We start from the raw sequence: 19267 nt of genomic DNA, 5'->3' as shown, positions 1-19267 counted from the left end.
CAGTTTAAAGCTTTTAAATTCAGAGGGGCACCTGGATGGCTCAGTGGGTTAAGCCACTGCCTTCAGTTCAGGTCATGATCTCAGGGTCCTGGGATTGAGTCCCGCATCGGGCTCTCTGCTTGGCAGGGAGCCTGCTTCCCCTTCTCTCTCTCTCTGCCTGTTTGTGATCTCTCTCTCTGTCAAATAAATAAATAAAGTCTTTTAAAAAAAGCTTTTAAATTCAGAAAAATATAATGTATATATATTTATATATATAATATATATATATAATATAATATATATGTTCTGATGTGTTTTTAAACTATTTTACTGTGTTCACCCAAGTTCCAGAGTACAAAAGAATGAAATTCAGGCTAGAGATTATCCACGAAGGTTTATAGCTTTTAAAAGAATGGCACAAAGTTTACAATGACAAAAAAAAAAAATCTAGAATCCTCAATTAGAGATTGAAATTTGGATTTTTTCCTGTGTTTTTAGGACAAACAATCTAATTTTTAATTTCTTTTAGAATACATAATGGTTACTTAAACACGTAGATCTATTTAGATCTATTTCTTAAACTAAACTGGGAGTTTAACTATGGATAAAGTTTACATCTCATATGCCTGTTTACTTACTTATGGTACATAGCACAGAGAACCTGCCTAATATGTATCTGAATAAACAATAGAGTAATTTCTTTAGGAAACACATACTTCAATGTATTAAAGTATACACTGCACACTTCAATACAGGTTATGCTTACACCTTCTACACAACAGCAGCTGGTAGCTGCAGGTCAGAATGATGATTCCAAAAAAAAAAAAATGATGATTCCAAATAACACAAAGTGTTACCACAATATACTTTATTATCTAGTCATAAAAATACATATATTAGAAAACCTTTCTCAAGAGCCTAAAAATGATTCCTGACTACTTTTCAATGGGCCAGATATATCATCTAAAAATAAAAGGCTAAGCAATGCTGAGCCTCAATTAATTTTCATCTTCTTACTTTCCATGTCTTGTGGTCCCATTAGTACTTTGTCTTCATATTTCCCATACATAGAGTTCTTCATTGCAACAGGGCCAACTTTCCGTATGTTCTGTACCTTTACCAACTTCCCTGCTCTGCTAATTAAAATTTAAATATCCCAGGGTGCCTGGGTGGCTCAGTTGGTTGCGCAGCTGCCTTCAGCTCAGGTCATGTTCCCAGGGTCCTGGGTTCGGGTCCTACATCGGGCTCCCCCTGCTCTGTGGGGAGCCTGCTTCACCTTCTCCCTCTGCCTGCTGCTCCCCCTGCTTGTGCGCGTGCTCTCTCTCTCTCTGTCAAATAAATAAATAAAATCTTTAAAAAATTTTAAATATCCCTTGCTTTATAAGGTAACAATGCTCCCCTTATCATCTATTATTGTCTTTAACTGTCAGTCTCATCATTGTGCAGGTTAATGGGGTAAGATCTTTTAGATTTAAGGAGTGCCAGAAGGCCCTGTTTAAATAAATTATCTAGCGTAATAAATTTGTTATGACTAGTGTTTGGATGTTATTGGTATAACAAGTAATTAAGTGAGTAAGAAAAAGAAGGAATCAAAAATCAGTGATTACTCAAGGACTAAGAAGACCTTAATTTACTGCTCACATCAGAGAAGCCAGATATAAAAATCTTACTAAGGATGCAATATCTGTAACCGCATTCTTCTTTAAACAAACCATTTCTTCAGAACAATTTCTCATATCAACAATGTGGATAAATTATCACTGATACGTCATCAGTTCCCAGTTATGTAACTTTGAACTGCTGATTGCTAAGCTTTAGTCTCCTTACTGTAACAGAGGCTAACACTCTTCTGGTGATTGGGTTCATTTAATGGTAGTATGACAAAAGTGAATAAACAGATATAGTCCTGCACTAGTACTTATTAAGACCAACTAAGCCAGAAAAATTACAGACTCCCACCACCCCCCAACCCCTGCATCCAAACCTCTTGGGGCCAGACAGGTTTCAGAACTTCAAATTGAGAAAAGCTACATAAAACATATACTGCCTATTTTATAATACCCCCAGCAAGATTCCAAGGCAGCAGCCTACAAACATACATTACTATCCTGAAATGGAATATATGAATATTCACTATAAAGAAGATAAAGACTATATATATATCTTCATGTCACTTTAGATCAGGTTTTGCTAGTCAACTTTTCATTTTCAGAACATGCTGGGTTACAAAATTGTGAGCTAGTGGTCAGCCTGCATCTTGGGCCCAAACTAGTCTAAAAAAGAAATGACTTTTTTTTAAAATATGGAGAGAGGCTACAGTTGAATTCACTTAAGTAAAATGAAATGAAAAAAACATATGAAAACTATTTAACAATTATGTCCCACCTCCCCTCACTTTCCTGCACATTAAACTTTAACATTCATCACGCCAAAATCAGGAAAGAACCACTGCAGAAATGTAAACCAAATAAGAGGAAAGAGAAGCTAATTCCTGGCTTTAGGGCGTTCAAGAGGCCATATCTAGGATGACTGATTTTTTTTTTTAAGATTTTATTTTTAAGTAATCTCTACACCCAATGTGGGGCTTGAACCTATAACTCGAAGATCAAGAGTCCCACACTCCACCAACTGAGCCATCCAGGCACCCCTAGGATAACTTATCTTTAATGGCAATTTTTGCCTTGTACTGATTTTATACTCTACAACCTGCAACTATATCCACTATACCTAGTTCTCAATAAATGTTCTCTCTTACTAGTCTCATTGATGACACACTGAATTTACTCTAAGATCAAGCAAATGTATTGTTATTCTTATTTAAAATTATATATAATTACATAGCAACAAATTAAAATGGAATAGCTTACTGATGACTGAACATGTCATAAATTTATCTTGAGTCTTTTCTTCAAATTTTTCCTTAGCTTTTTTGGACCACTGTATTGTCCCTATACATGGTTCAATATAGGCCAGCTTACATTTAATTGCCTGTGTCAAACAAAATTGCACCATTAAGAAAAAGTGAAATTTCTAGTTATTTTAGAATTAAAATTTTATATGTGTACAAACAACTCTGAATATATAATCTGAAAATAAATGTGCAAAAGGTATCTATAAAATATTTTATAAATGGCAATAACTGGAGTCAACAGATCATTTGGTTGAATCATTGCACATTCAGACACCAATAAAACAAGCATCTACTGAAAAAATTACAGATACTCATTATATACTGTTAAATGAGAAAAGTAGGTTACAGGACTATATTTCTAATCCTATAATTGTTAAGCAGAAGACACATCTTAGAATTATATTTATAAAAAATATTCAATAATTCTGAATGAGTCCTTTTTATTTATATTTTCAAGTTTTTCTTAGTTTACCCATTTTTAAAATGAAAAATATTGTTTAACAATAATTTAAATGCCTACATGTAAAGTGAGTTAGAAAATAAGCCCCATTAACCTTCTTTATCTCTGAGGAATAAGATTCCAAGAGAAAGATAATTTTTTACTTATTTTTCCAGACTTCTCTTTCTCTTGGACATGTTATATATACTTAAAACATAAATCGAATTGCAGTAAAAATACTTCAATGATGAGATTTTTGCACAAAATCTATCACTTTCCTACCACATTATACAGGTTTTCAAAATAACATTAAGATCTGGAGACCAGTAAATACCTATAAAGACACAAACATACATACAGGTATACATTTATAATTAATGCTTATTTGCATTAATCTTACATCTTAACAATTTATAGCTGCTATATAGGAAATTACAGTAATGACAGCAACTCTTCTATATTCCATGTATCAAATTATTTATAGACAAAAATGTTAGTTAACAGAGCATTTCTATGATAAAAATGATTTCTAAAAATACTGTCACAATTGTGTTAATATATTCTGACCCTATGACTCACAATAAGTAGATTACCTTCTCTGGGGGATTTAGAAACTCATCTTTTATTTTACGCATTTCTTTAAGTGTTATTTTTGCAGTATTGCCAAAGTCCACATATTTAACTTCAACTTCACGATGTCCAGGCAATCCTTCAAAAATTATTAAATTAGAAATCACAAACTTGGAAAGAAAACAGAGAGTTATCCAGCAAAATTTAGACAGGACGGTCAACTATGCTAGAATACTTCTATGATCAACATATAAACTTAATACTTTTTTATTTTATTTTATTTTTTATTTTTTTAATACTTTTTTAAATATAAAAAAATTCTAATATGTGGACCTAAAAAAAACCAACCATAATGCACAGTTGTTCAGACTTGAGAAATTAACAATTTTAAGATATCCAGAGGACAATCAAAACCAGGATAACAACACAGCTATCAAATGCTAGGTGTTGTGGCCTAAAAGTTAAAACTAGGCGTTAAGACTGACTGGATTAGAATCCAGTCAAATTCCATGTGACTTTAAGCAAGCTAATCACTCTTTCTAAAATATTAGCCCGAGCAAGTTCCTTTTTCTCTCTAAGCCTCACTATCTCATTCATAAAATGGGCATACCAGTAGAATCCAATCTCGTAAGACTTATGTTTTTTTGAGGATTCATCTATTTAAAATAATTTGCAAAGCACCATAGTAAGCATGGACTTAATAAATGTTTACTGTTAGTCAACACAGGTGACTAAAACAAAAGATTTAATAATTAAACTAAAGATTCATTCATATGATGATACCTAACTGAAATTTAAAAAAAAATATTTCAGGGAATATTGTGAACAATAAGACCTCCATGTCAATCTAGTCTCTATATTTTACAGGATACCAATGAGTCCCCTAAAATGTTCAAACATACAGAAGTCTGAATGAAAACTTATCACACCAACCCCTTTTGAAAACACTCAAAATATATGGCTGACTTAAATACAGTAAAGTAAAAATACAGGCATTCTCTGCTCCTTAGCAGAAATGGAAGCATATGGAATAACACTGGTATTCAAGAGGACACTTCAAACAACTTAAGCCCTGTGGTAATTGGTATCTGCAGTAATGGAGAAGACACATGTTATTTTAAGTATAATAATAAGGTGAGGGAATCCCTCCACACTTCCATGGGAATTCTCCTGCTAGAAGGATATTCTTAACTGTACTAGTGTCATTAGATTCTTATTATTCCTCAAGTCTCTGAATGGAGATATAGTTTTAGACAAAACAAACAGGAGATAAAATTAAAAGAACAGGAGATAAGACAAGAGATAAAATTTAAAGACAAGAGATAAAAAGAACACAGGAGAAAAAATTTAAAGAACATTTTTTTTTTACCCAAATTATCAATCAGTATGAGAGAGAGTCAGGAGACATGAAAGGCCTCAAAAAAAATTTTTTTTAAAGATTTTATTTATTTGAGAGAGAGAGAGAGAACGCAGAAGCAGGGGGAGTGGCAGGCAGAGGCAGGGGGAGTGGCAGGCAGAGGCAGAGGGAGAAGCAGGCTCCTCACCCAGCAGAGAGCCCTGTGTGTGTAACTGGATACCAGGACCCTGAGGATCATGACCTTAGCATAAGGCAGCTGCCTAATCCACTAAGCCACCCAAGCATCCCTGAAAGGTCTCAAAACTTACTTCCATTTATTCTGAGGAAACAATTAGAAGAGGCTCCTAAAAAACAGGGAAATAAACTGAAGAAGTAAACATGGGATCCATAAAACAAGGGATCCAATACAGGGAGAAAAAAAAAGTATATTGCAAAATGAAATAAATTCTCTGAATAACAAAAGTGTAATAAGCTTAGAGGACTAGCAGTCCAACTGGAGAAGACAGAAAGATGTTTTCACCACTAGAAAAAACAAAAAACAAAAACCAACTAACATTACCTGAAAAGTCAAACATGTGGAAAATTGTTAACAATTAGGAAAATGTAGCCATAAATTTTAAGAAAATAAAGTGAAAAATTGATGCATTAACTTAAAATAGAAATAAATTATTTTTTATGACTTAGTGAAAATATTTATGCAGAATATGGATTAACTAGAATTGTGATAGAACTATGGTGATGGGGTGGGGAAGGGATAAAAGAGCTAAAAGAAATCTAAAACTGCTACCTGCCTTAATAAGAATAGATACTCTCTGAGAGTAAAATATCAACAAAGTATTACATATTTAGAAGGAATACCACAAATAAATACCAAAAGAAACAGCTGAAAGAATTTAAAGTACTTTTTAAGTAATCTCTACACCCCACCCTGAGATCAAGAATTCCATGCTCTTCCAACTGAGCCAGCCAGGCAACCCTAAAATATTTTCCTTTGAGGGGTACAGTCTAAGTTGTTTAGCACCATTTAACTTTTTAAATAAGGCAGACATTAGAAAACAACAACAAAAAAATAGGTTAGGGGCGCCTGGGTGGCTCAGTGGGTTAAAGCCTCTGCCTTCGGCCCGGGTCATGATCTCAGGGTCCTGGGATCGAGTCCCGCGTCGGGCTCTCTGCTTGGCAGGGAGCCTGCTTCCTCCTCTCTCTTCTGCCTGCCTCTCTGCCTACTTGTAATTTCTCTCTGTCAAATAAATAAATTAATTAATTTAAAAAAATAGGTTAAGGGCTAGTCAAATAAAAATCTAAGGACTTAGAGAGTCACCTCCCAACATTACCACTAGTTTTTTTCCCCCCATTTTATTTCTTTTTTAAAAAAATTAATATATGATGTAGTATTAGCCCCAGGGGTACCACTAGCTTTTTAAAGATAACTGAGCAAAATGGGTAAGATCAAATAATATCACTTCTATGATTTAATTTGTACCAACTCAAATGGCTTCAGTTTTTAAGCATAACATTTCCCTGTAGAAATAATGTACAATTTCCTACCAATAACTTTTGCTCGGTACCAAACTCCATCTTCAAATTTAGCTACACAGACTTGACCTTGAACTGGACAGAGGATTTCCAGATTTTCTCCATCTTCACTTTTATAAAATTCCTCAATCGTTTTTAGTAAAAATAAAACATCCAGGCTCTCTATCTAAGAAATAAAAGGATTAAAACACTATAGTTTCAAAGAAACAAAATTTAAATGTAGCATGTATTATAAGTAATGCTTATAAAATTATTGGGATCAGACAAATCAATTGTTATGTAATTTATATTTGTAATATTTTATTACAGAAACGGTATATAAAATTAGCAAATATGGACATAACAAAATTTTTTTAAAAATCACATTTCTTCAGATATCTTAAGTGCATATCCTTCTAGATCCTTTTTTAAAAATTTAAATTCCATTAGCCAACATATAGTACATCATTAGTGCTCATCCCATTACATGCCCTCCTTAATGCCCATCACCCAATTATCCCACCTCTCTACCCTCCTGCCTTTTCACATCCCTGTTTGTATCCTATAGTTAAGAGTCTCTCATAGTTTGTCTCCTTGATTTCTTCTGATTCCGTTTTCCCTCCTCCCCATGATCCTCTTATATATATAAGATATATGCTATTTCTTATATGTCACGAGTGAAACCATATAATGGTCTCTCTCTGCTTGACTTGTTTCACTTAGCACAGTATACCCCCACTTTCATCATGTTGATGCAAATGGTAGGTACTCATCCTTTCTAAAGGCTGAGTAATAGTCCATTATATATATATGAACCACATCATCTTTATCCATTCATCTGTTGAAGAACACCTCAGCTCCTTCCACAGTTTGGCTACTGTGGATTGCTGCTATGAACATTGGGGTGCATGTGCCCCTTCTTTTCACTATAGCTATAAGTAAATTGGAGTAAATACCCAGTAGTGCAATTGCTGGGTCATAGGGTAGCTCTATTTTCAACTTCTTGAGGAACCTCCATACTGTTTCCCAGAGGGGCTACACCAGCTTGCATTCCCACCAACAGTATAAGAGGGTTCCCCCTCCTCTACATCTTTGCCAACATTTGTTGTTCCAGACTCCCTTCTTATACACACACAAACTTTCCATATTTTTAAAAACAAAAGTGAAATGATATCTTACATGCAGTTTGATTACAGTGTGATAATTTGCATTTTCCGTCAATTCTCACTTTTCTGTTTAAGTATTCCCATTAGTACTTTTTGGCCATGTTTAGATATCCTTAAATGACCCAAACCAGTATCAAATTCAAGACTACACATTGTATTTAGTTATCTCAATAAATATCTTAGAATCTAGTGTAGTCCTTTTTTTTTCTTTTAATGACTAGGTTTTGCTGAAGAAAGCCTGCTATTTTTCTGTAGAATGTTCCATCTTCTGGATTTATGTGGTTACATCCTCATACTATTATTTAGCTTGTTCCTCCATTAAGTGAGGTCTGTCTCCTGAAATTTCCCCAAAGCCAGAAGTTATATCTATAGGTTTGGTGGATTCAAGCCTTTTTTGGCCAGAATACATCTTAAGTATATGAAGGTTGCAATATACCAAAAGACATAATATTACTGACTCAGTAATAACAAGCTAAGATTCACCTACAGACTGGGGTGATGATTCTGATCCCTCTATTGTACAGTTATGTAATTCATTTAATAATACCTTGGCATTATATGAATGTTCAGTTTCCCATCAACCTTCCATCTCATGATTTTAAAGTGAATTGATCATTCTTTAAGTCAGTAGTTCCAGTAGGGTTTATAAAATGACTATATTGAGTAAACTAGAGATTTCTCTTATTAATAAGGCTACTTTGTTATTTAAGTTCTTAAAGTTCCTATAGTATCTAAAACATAGTTCTCCCACTTAAAAAAAACCCTCAAAATACCAAGGATAAATGTCTGTTTCTCTCTCCAAATACCAATTCTTTTTTTTTTTTTAAAGATTTTATTTCTTTATTTGACAGACAGAGATCACAAGTAGGCAGAGAGTCAGGCAGAGAGAGAGAGGAGGAAGCAGGCTGTCCGCAGAGCAGAGAGCCCGATGCGGGGCTCGATCCCAGAACCCTGGGATCATGACCTGAGCCGAAGGCAAAGGCTTTAACCCACTGAGCCACCCAGATGCCCCCAAATACCAATTCTTAAGGTTAAAAAATATTTTAAAATCTATATCAAATAGCAAAAAATGAAGATTTCCTCTTTTCTAAGTATTATAATGTAAATGGAAATTTTGTGAATCTGTCTTTTCTTATTTCATTTAAATTACTTCAAAAACCTTCAATTTTTTTTAACTTTTATTTCTAAGTAGGTTTTATTCATATTCTTCCAACCAAAGTGAACAGTGAAAAATTGCACAGAGGAGTGACATCAGCAAAACAGCAGACTAAGACGCTCTTAAGCTCTCATTCCCCCATAGAAACAATGGGGGAAAAAAAGGAGGGGGAGGGGAAAAAACCCTTATGAACTTTGTCAGAACTATGAAAAAGTCAAAGGTTTATAGCAACCAAGCAAACACCCAATCAAGCTTCTGGCATTCAAATAAATCTCTGTCACAAGCTAAAGGAACAGAGACTTCAGTGATCACATGCAGTGATCACATGCATTTTTTTTTTTTAAATAGTTTGAAATAGTCTCAAAACTAACCAACCACTGCAGTCTTCAACAATAAGAAAATCCAGCAAATCCCAGGAAGGTGGGGAATCTTATTTTCAAAGTTACCACATTCTAATAGTCAAATGTCCAATTTTCAGCAAAAAATCAGAAGAAATAGAAAGAAAAAAGATAACATGGTTCATTCATGGGAACAAAACAGAAACCAGCCTCAAAGAAGCCCAGAAAAAGGACATACTAAACAAAAACTTCAGAACAACTGTCTTAAATATGTTCAAAGAATAAAGGAACATATGGATAAAGAACTAGAGGAAACCAGGAAAATAATAAAGAACGAAAATGAAAATACCAACAAAGAGAAATTATAAAAAGGAATCAAACAAATTCTGGAGCTGAAAAGTGTAATAACTAAAGTGAAAAATACACCAGAGGAATTCAACAGCATATCTGAAACAAGCATAAGAAAGGATCAGTGGGGAAAAGTGTAAAGGGAAGAGAGGCTAAGGGACTTGAACAGAGGCCAAGGGTACCATTATACATATTAATACATACATTATGGGAATTCCAGAAGAAGAAAGGAGCAGAAAGATTATTTGAAGACATAATGACTGAAAACGTCCCAAATTTGATGACGGACATGAATCAATGTTATGGGTTGACTTCTATCTCCAGGATATGTTGGAGTCACAACCTGAGAATGTGACCTTATTTGGAGACAGAGTTAACAGATAATCAAGTTAAAATGAGGTCATTAGGATAGGGCTTTATTTTTTTTTTAAAGTTTTATATATTTATCTGACAGAGATCACAAATAGGCAGAGAGGCAGGCGTGGGTGGTGGGGGGAAGCAGGCTCCCTGCCGAGTAGAGAGTCCAATGTGGGGCTCGATCCCAGGACCCTGGGATCATGACCTGAGCTGAAGGCAGAGGCTTTAACCCACTGAGCCATCCAGGTGCCCCAGGATAGGCCCTAATACAATATGATTGATGTTATTAAAAGGGAAAGTTTTGGTACAGAGGCAAACAGAGGAGAATGCATGAGAAGATCAAGACAGAGATTAAGGTGATCCAGCAGAAGTCACAGACCACCAAAAATTTCCAACTAAGCTTTAGAAAGTAGGATAAAGGAATGGAATAATTTATCACTCACAACCCTAAGAAGGAACATACCCTACTGACACCTTGATCTCACACTTCTAAATTCCAGAACTATGGGACTATAAATTTATACTCTTTAAGCCACCTTATCTGTGTAACTTTGTTATTGCAGCCATAGGAAATGAATACAGATTTTGGTTTTGAGAAGTAGGGTGCTGCTATAACAAATACATAAAATGTGGGTGTGACTTTGGAATTAGGTAATGGTTATGAAGTGCTTGAATGAAAAAGTCCAGATTGCCTTGAAAAGAATTCTGGTAGAAATATGAATGTTAAGGGTGCTTCTGGTGAGATCTCAGACAGAAATGAGGAACATGCTATTGGAAACTGGAAGAAAGGAAATCGTTGATATAAAGTGGTAGAGAACTTGGCTGAATTGTGTTCTGTTGGACCGAAAGTAGAACATTAATATTTAGCTGAAGAGATCTCTAAGCAGAATTTTGAATGTGCAGTTTGGTTTCTCCTTGTTGCTTATGAAAAAACATGAGAAGAGACAGATAAAGAAAGAATTGCTAAACATAAAGAAACCAGAACTTGAAAGTATTTTAAAAATTCTCAGTCTATCCATATTGTAAACAATGAGAATGTATACTTAAGAGAGGACACCAAGGATGTGGCTAGACACTGCTGAAGAGATTATGGGCAAGTGACTTGTGGATCCAATCAGTCAATTCAGTAGAAACACTACCAGCTTGAACTTAAGGGGACAGAGACAGGAAGAGGAAAGCTGTTGGATTTGTATGATGTTATAGGCAGGAAGTGAGGTGACCAGGCTATCAGCCCTGAACATGTATTATGTTTTAAGAAAAAGGAATAATGACCCCAAAGGTGGTTCAGGTGCTGTCTTGTCTGCCAATGCCACCAGGAGCCCAGAGGGCACAGGCCTGAGAGGCAAGACAGTCTCATCCTCTGTTCCCGGAGGTTCAGCCTCCTGGGTTCCAGAGCATGAGGACAACACCTCAATTCCAATAAGTGAGGTGGTGGGGGCAAAACTACCACCCTAGTAGGACTGGAGGTGGAGCATCCAGCCAATGAAGTGGATTCTCAAGTCATAAGAATCTAATAGAATCTGTCCTGCTAGGTTTTAGATTTGTCTGGTCTCACATATTCAGAGATAGAGAAGAATTTTGCTCCAGCTTGAGTGATACCTAAGTCTTAACCTGTACTTGAATTAGACTATGAGATGTGAGACTTTTATTTGATGATATTTATATATAAGATTTTGGACTCAGAAGTGATACTGTAATGATTGGAATGGGGTGGATATATTTTGAATGTGGGAAGTACATGAATTTCTGATAGAGTAGGAGTACATTGCTTTGCAAACTGTGTCCTTCCCAAAACATATGTTGGAGTTCTAACCACAAAGTATCTCAGAATGTAACCTTATTTTGAAATTAGGGTTTACAGACGTTATCACGGTAAAAGAAAGTCTCGGGCAGGACTAAGACTTTATTCAATAGCACTGGTGTCCTTATTAAAAACCTGAGATAAACAAGTATATAATGCCAGGTGAGGAAAGCAGAAGAGACTGTGGTGATAAAACAGACATCAACAAATGGTAAAGACTGCCAGCATATCATATACCACCAAAATCTAGAGGAGACACATGGAGTATATTTTACCTCTAAGATCTCAGAAGGAATGAACCCTGCCAAAACCTTGATTTTAGACTTCTAGATTAGTCATCACTGTCAGACCATAAAGTTTTGTTGTTTAAGCTATCCAATTTAGGGTACCTTGTTACAATGGCCCTAAGAAGCTAATATGCTCAACAAAACACTAAGTAGGATAAGCCTAAAGAAACACACTCAAATACATTATAATCAAACAACAAAGACAAAGGAAGAATCTTGAAAGCAGCAAAAGAGAAGCGACTTGTCCTTTATGAGGGATCATCAAGATTACTTGCTGATTTCTCCTAAGAAAACTTTGAGGACAGAAGACAACAGGGAGATATATTTAAAGTGCTGAAAAAAAAACATATCAACTGAGAATTACAGATCCTGCAAAACTATCCTTCAAAGATGAGGGAGAAATTAAGCCATTCACAGAGAAACAAGAGGTGAGGGAGTTCATTGTCCCTAAAGGGAGTCCTTAAAGTAGAACTAAAAGGATTGTAGAATATAACTTTATAGTCACATGAAGATATGAAGATCTGTGCTTCAGGTAAACATAAGGACAAATATGAAAGCCAGTATTATTTTAATTTTGGTTTGAAACTCCACTTTTATTTATCTTTTTAAAAAATTTTTTTAAGATTTTATTTATTTATTTGACAGACAGAGATCACAAGTAGGCAGAGAGGCAGGCAGGGGTGGGGGGAGAAGCAGGCTGCCTGCTGAGCAGAGAGCCTGACGCAGGGCTTGATTCCAGGACCCTGGGATCATGACCTGAGCCAAAGGTAGAGGCTTTAGCCCACTTAGCTACCCAGGCACCCCAACTCCACTTTTATTTCTATTTATTTTTATAGAATAATATCTATTTCTACAGGATTTAAAAGATAAATGCAGAAAATTATAAATCTATGTTACTGAGCACACAATGTATAAAGATTGATTTGTGACATCAATAATATAAGAGGGGAATGAAGCTTCACAGGATTTTGTGTAATTAAAAGTTGATATAAATTTATATTAATTGTTTCAACTTTAGGATATATGTAATCCCTATGGTAATGATAAAAAGATTTATATATACACAAAAGGAAATAAGGTAATCAAAAGATGAAACTACAATATTTGCACACCCATGTTCCCTGCAGCACTATTCATAATAGTCAAGAGGTAGAAGCAAACCAAATGTCCACTGATGGATGAATGGACTAATAAAATTTGAAATATACATACAGTGGAATAATAACATTAAAGAAGGAAATCTTCTCGCACAATATGAACGAACCTTGAGGGCATTTGCTAATGAAGTAAGCCAGCCACACAAAAACAAACACTATATGATTCCATTTATATGAAGTATCACAATAGTGAAATTCATAGAATTATGGTTGTCAGTAGTTAGGGGTGGGCAAAATGGAGAGTGACTGTTCAAGAGCTGTAAAGTTTCAGTTCTACAAGATGAAAAGTTCTACAGATCTGCTGCACAACAATGTGAGTATAGTTAACACTAATGAACTGTACATTCAAAAATTTAAACTGTTTGATGGTAAATTTTATTTTTTTATGACAATGTCTTTCAAAAATATTAAAAAATGACATTACAAAAAAATGCAAACACAAAAGAGGGAATAGAGGAAATGAGACAAAAAAAGCTATAAGGGGCGCCTGGGTGGCTCAGTGGGTTAAAGCCTCTGCCTTCAGCTCAGGTCATGATCCCAGGGTCCTAGGATCGAGCCCCACATCGGACTCTCTGCTCTGCGGGGAGCCTGCTTCCTCCTCTTTCTCTCTCTGCCTGCCTCTCTGCCTAGTTGTGATTTCTCTCTGTCAAATAAATAAAATATTTAAAAAAAAAAAGAAAAAGCTATAAGATACATAGAAAATAACAAAATGGTGGAAGCCTTTCTGATTAATAGGTACTTTATTTTTATTTTACTTTTTTAAAAGATTAATTCATTTGAGAGAGATACAGAGCACAAGCAGGGAGAGCAGCAGGCAGAGGAAGGAGAAACAGGATCCCTGCTGAGCAAGGAGCAGCCTGCTGTGAGGCTGATCCCAGGGTCCAGGAATCATGACCTGAGTTGAAGGCAGATGCCTAACTGACTGAGCTACCCAGGCAGCCCTCATAGTACTTTAAATGGATTAAAAGCTCCAATTAAAAGGTACAATTGCCAGAATGGACTTTTTAAAATGGCCCAACTATATGCTATGTATAAGATACTCATTTTAGATCTCAAAACATACACAGGTTGAAAGTGAAAAACTGGAAAATGTATTCCATGCAAACAGCAACCAACAGAGAGCTGGAATGGCTAAATTAGACTTTAAATTAGACTTATTAGACTTACGCTAAAAATAGACTTTAAGTCAGATAATATTACAAGAAACAAAGAATGACATTATACATTGGCAAGAGAGTCAATTCACCAGTAAGACGTAACAATTACAAATACATATGCACCAAACATCAGCACCCCAAAATATATGAGGCAAGCATTGACAGAATCAAAGGGACATAGTTCTTCAATAAAAGGAGACTTCAGTGCTCCATTTTCAAAAACAGAACTACAAGGAACGTCAGGAAGAAAACAGATTACTTGAACAATAGTACAAACCAGTTACATGTAACAGAAATAGAACATTCAAGCCAAGAGCAGAATACACATTTTTTCCTCAAGTGCACACAGAACATTCTCAGGATAGACAATATGTTAGGCTACAAAACAATCCTCAGTAAATTTTAAAACACTGAAAACATACAAAGTATCTTTCGTAATCACAATGGAAGGAGACTAGAAATTAAGACAAAACTAAAAAATTCACAAGAAACTCATGGAATAAAGCAAAAGTAGTGTTAAAAGGGAACTTTATATCTTGAAAATGCATAGTGTGAAAAAAAAAGGAACGATCATAAATAACTATAAAAATTAAGGAAATAAAAAAGCAAAATAAGCAAAATAAACCCCAAACTAGCATAAGGAAGAAAATAATAAAAGAGTAAAACATTGATATAAAATACAAAATAGGGGCGCCTGGGTGGCTCACTGGATTAAAGCCTCTGCCTTCGGCTCGGGTCATGATCCTGGGGTCCTGGATTCGAGCCCCACGTCGGGCTCTCTGCTACACAGAGAGCCTGCTTCCTCCTCTCTCTCGCCTGCCTCTCTGCCTACTTGTGATCTCTGTCTGTCAAATAAATAAATAAAATCTTTAAAAAATAAATAAAAAAAATACAGAATAGAAAAACAATGGGTTAAAAAAACAAAGATTGGTTTTTGAAAAGATTAACAAAATGGACAAACAATTAGACTAAGGAAAAAGAGAAAACACAAATTACTAAAATTAGAAATTTAGTGAGTGAAATTCTTACTGATCTTAATAAATAAATAAAAAGGATTCTAATAGTCTACTATACCTAGAAACACAACCTACCAAGACTGAGTCATGAATAGCAAAATCTAAGCAGATCTTTGTCTAGCAAGGAGGCTGAATTAGTAATCAGAAACTTCCAAACAGGGGCACCTGGGTGCTCAGTGGGTTAAAGCCTCTGCCTTCGGCTCAGGTCATGATCTCAGGGGCCTGGGATTGAGTCCCACATCGGGCTTTCTGCTCAGTGGGGAGCCTGCTTCCCTGCTTTCTCTGCCTGCCTCTTTGCCTACTTGTGATCTCTGTCTGTCAAATAAATGAGTGAAATCTTAAAACAAAACAAAACAAACAAACAAACTTCCAAATAAAGAAAAGCCCTGGAGCACACAGCTTCACTGATGGAATTCTACCATACTGGTGGTCACTAGAAGGGAGGTGGGTGGGGGGATGGGTGAAATAAGTGATGGGGATTAAGGAGTGCACTCATGATGAACACTGGATGATTGATGTATGGAAACGCTGAATCGTCATATTGTACACCTGAAGCTAATATTATACTATATGTTAATTAACTGGAGTTTAAATAAAAACTTAAAAAAGAACACCACCCCTTCTTGGTCAAAAAACTGGGAGGAGAAACTCATCCCAACTCATTTTAAGAGATCAACATTACCTGAAACTAAAGCCATACAAAGACACGACAAGAAAACTAGACTAATACCACTTATGAACACTGAAGCAAAAATCCTCAATGAAATACTTACAAACCAAATTCAGTGTAATATTAGGAGGATTATTATATATCATGATCTAGGGGGACTGATTCCTGGGATGCAATGATGGTTCCAAATATAAAACAAAAACAATGCAGAATTGTTTTTGTCTATTTATCAATAGAATGAAGGAAAAATAAAAACCATGATCATCGCAAATGATGCAAAAACTGTATATGACAATACCAAACATTATTTTCATGACAAAAACACTCAATGAACTATTCCTAGGAACTTTCTTCAACATGATAAAGGCCATATGGGAAAAACCCACAGATACCATAGTCAATGGTAAAAGAGAAATGCTTTTTCTCCTCTAAGACAGAAGAAAAAGATGTCCACATATTCTTTTTTTTTTTTAAGATTTTATTTATTTGTTAGAGAGAGAGAGAGAGAGCACAGGCAGACAGAGCAGCAGGCAGAGGCAGTGGGAGAAGCAGGATCCCTACTGAGCAAGGAGCCAGATGTGGGACTCGATCCCAGGACACTGGGATCATGACCTGAGCCGAAGGCAACTGCTTAACCCACTGAGCCACCCAGGCGTCCCAAGATATCCACATTTTCTACTTGTATTCAACAAGATATTGGAACTTATAGCCAGAGCCATTAAATAAGAAAAAGAAACAAAAGGCATTCCAATTGTCAGAAATAAAATTAATCATTTTGTAGCTGACATAATTTTATAATGTATAAAACTCTAAAAAAACCTACCAAAAAAAAAAAACCTGTTAGTAAAGTTATAGAATCTAAAATCAAGACAGAAAAATCAGTTATGTTATACAAAGCAATAATGAACAATCTGAAATGGAAAGTAACAATTTGTTCTACAATACTGTAAGGAGAATATACTTGGGAATTAACTTAAACAAGGAGGGAACAGACTTGTATACTTAAACACCATATAAGACTGCTAAAAGAAATGAAAAAAGACACAAATAAAAGGAAAGATATCCCACATTCATGGACTGGAAAACCTAATATGTTGACAATACTACCCAAAACAATCTACAATTCAATGCAATCCCTATTAAAATTTCAGTGATGTTTCAGGCAGAATAGAAAAACCCATTCTCAAAGTCATATGAAATCTCAGGGGACCCCAAACTGCCAAAACAAACTTGAAAAAGAACAAGGTTGGAAGGCTCACACATCCTGATTTTAAAAACTTGCTACAAAGCTATAGTAATTAAAACAGTGTGCCACTGATAAAAGGACAGACAGACCAATGGAATAAATAGACATCCCAGATAGAAACCTTTACATATACGATTAACTGAGTATTGACAAACATGTCCAGACCATTCAATGGGGAAAAGACCATCTTTTCAACAAATTGTGCAGAGAAAAGTGGACATTCACAGGGAAAAGAATGAAAGTGGACCCTTCTCTTATACCATATACAAAAATTAACTCTAAATGAATCAAAGACCTAGGTGTAAGAGCTAAATCTGTAAAACTCTTAAAAGAAAACACAGGAGAAAACCTTCATAATGTTAGATTCAACAATAATTTCTTGGGTATGACTCAAAAGCACAGGCAACAAAAGAAAAAAATAAACTGGACTTTATCAAGGTAAAAACTTTTTGGATCAAAGAATGCTATCAAGAGAGTGAAAAGGCAACCCACAGGATGGGAGAAAATATATGACAATTATATATCTGATAAAGAATTGATATCCCTAATATATAAATAATGCCTACAACAAAATAATCCAATTTAAAATTGGTGAAAGGACTGGAATAGGTATTTCTCCTAAGGAATTTTATAAATGACTAATAAATACATACATGAAAAAATGTATTCAACAATACTAGCCATGTGGGAAATTCAAATCAAATCCATAATGAGATACAATTTCATATACTTAAAACGGTTATTTAAAAAAAAAAAAGTGTTGGTGAGGATGTGGAAAAACTACTCTCATTCATAACTAATGGAAATATAAAATGGTCTGGCACTGTGGAAAACAGTTTGGTAGCTCTTCAGAAAGTTAAACAGAATTATATTATCATCCAGCAATTCCAGAGCTAGATATATATCTAAAAAAATTGAAAGCAGAGACCCAAATGGACAGTTGTACCCCCATGCTTATAGAAGCATTATTCACAACAGCCAAAATGTTGAAACAATCCAAGTGTCCATCAGCAGATGAATGGTAAATAAAATACAGTATATACATACAAGGAAATACTAGTCATGAAAAAGAATGAAATTCTGATATATGCTGTGACATGTAAATATTACACTAAGTGAAATAAGGCAGACACAAAAGGAAAAATATTCTGTTTCTACTTGAGAGGTACCTAGAATAAATTCACCGAAAAAGAAAGTAGGGCAGGTTATGAGAGGTTGGGGGACAGGGGAAGGAAAAATGGGGAGTTCTTTAATGGTTACAGAGATGTTTGGGATGATGAAATAGTTCTAGAGATGAAAAGCGGCAGTGGATATACAACACTGAGTGTACTTAATAGTACTGAACTGTACATTTAATGGCTAAAATGGTATATTTTATATATGTTTTACTTCACTTTAAATAAAAGTAAAAAAAAATTCACTGAAAGAAATATGCAAGTCCTTACTTAGTGCTAAATAAGCAGACTTCCACAACTTAGTGGATCACTTACAGAGTGGTGCAATGGTTAAGAAGACAGGCTCTGAATGAAGATACACTGCCCAGTTCAGTCCTGGCTCTTCCCTTCTGTAGCTGTTTGACCTCAGGCAAGTTGCTTTATCCCTTTGGTTAGAGTCTCCAAACCTAAGTGAAAATACTAGTATCTTTTCATAGGATTGTTGTGAAGATTAATGAATTATTCACTCATTATGGCCTTTAGAAAGAGTTAATTCATACCAAGTACAGACACAGATCGATAAGGATAAGGATAACCACTGTTAGTAGCTATTTTTTTTAAAGATTTTATTTATTTATTTGACATA

At 35.1% G+C, this 19267-nt stretch overlaps 1 protein-coding gene across 2 annotated transcripts in view; it reads right to left on the bottom strand.

Annotated features, from left to right (window-relative positions):
• RNF17 (ring finger protein 17) overlaps positions 1 to 19267 on the bottom strand; it is a 159041-nt gene that overhangs the window by 76856 nt on the left and 62918 nt on the right. For both annotated transcript variants that reach the window (XM_045978212.1, XM_045978213.1), the window contains 3 exons: positions 6802 to 6955; positions 3923 to 4038; positions 2847 to 2967 (listed from right to left, as the gene is read on the bottom strand). In XM_045978212.1, the coding sequence (XP_045834168.1) occupies positions 2847 to 2967; positions 3923 to 4038; positions 6802 to 6955 (391 nt within the window). The remainder of the gene's footprint in view (positions 1 to 2846; positions 2968 to 3922; positions 4039 to 6801; positions 6956 to 19267) is intronic.

Source organism: Meles meles, chromosome 14 (assembly GCF_922984935.1).
Source record: "Meles meles chromosome 14, mMelMel3.1 paternal haplotype, whole genome shotgun sequence".
Taxonomy (NCBI): domain Eukaryota; kingdom Metazoa; phylum Chordata; class Mammalia; order Carnivora; family Mustelidae; genus Meles; species Meles meles.
This window is presented reverse-complemented; position numbering and strand designations above follow the sequence as displayed.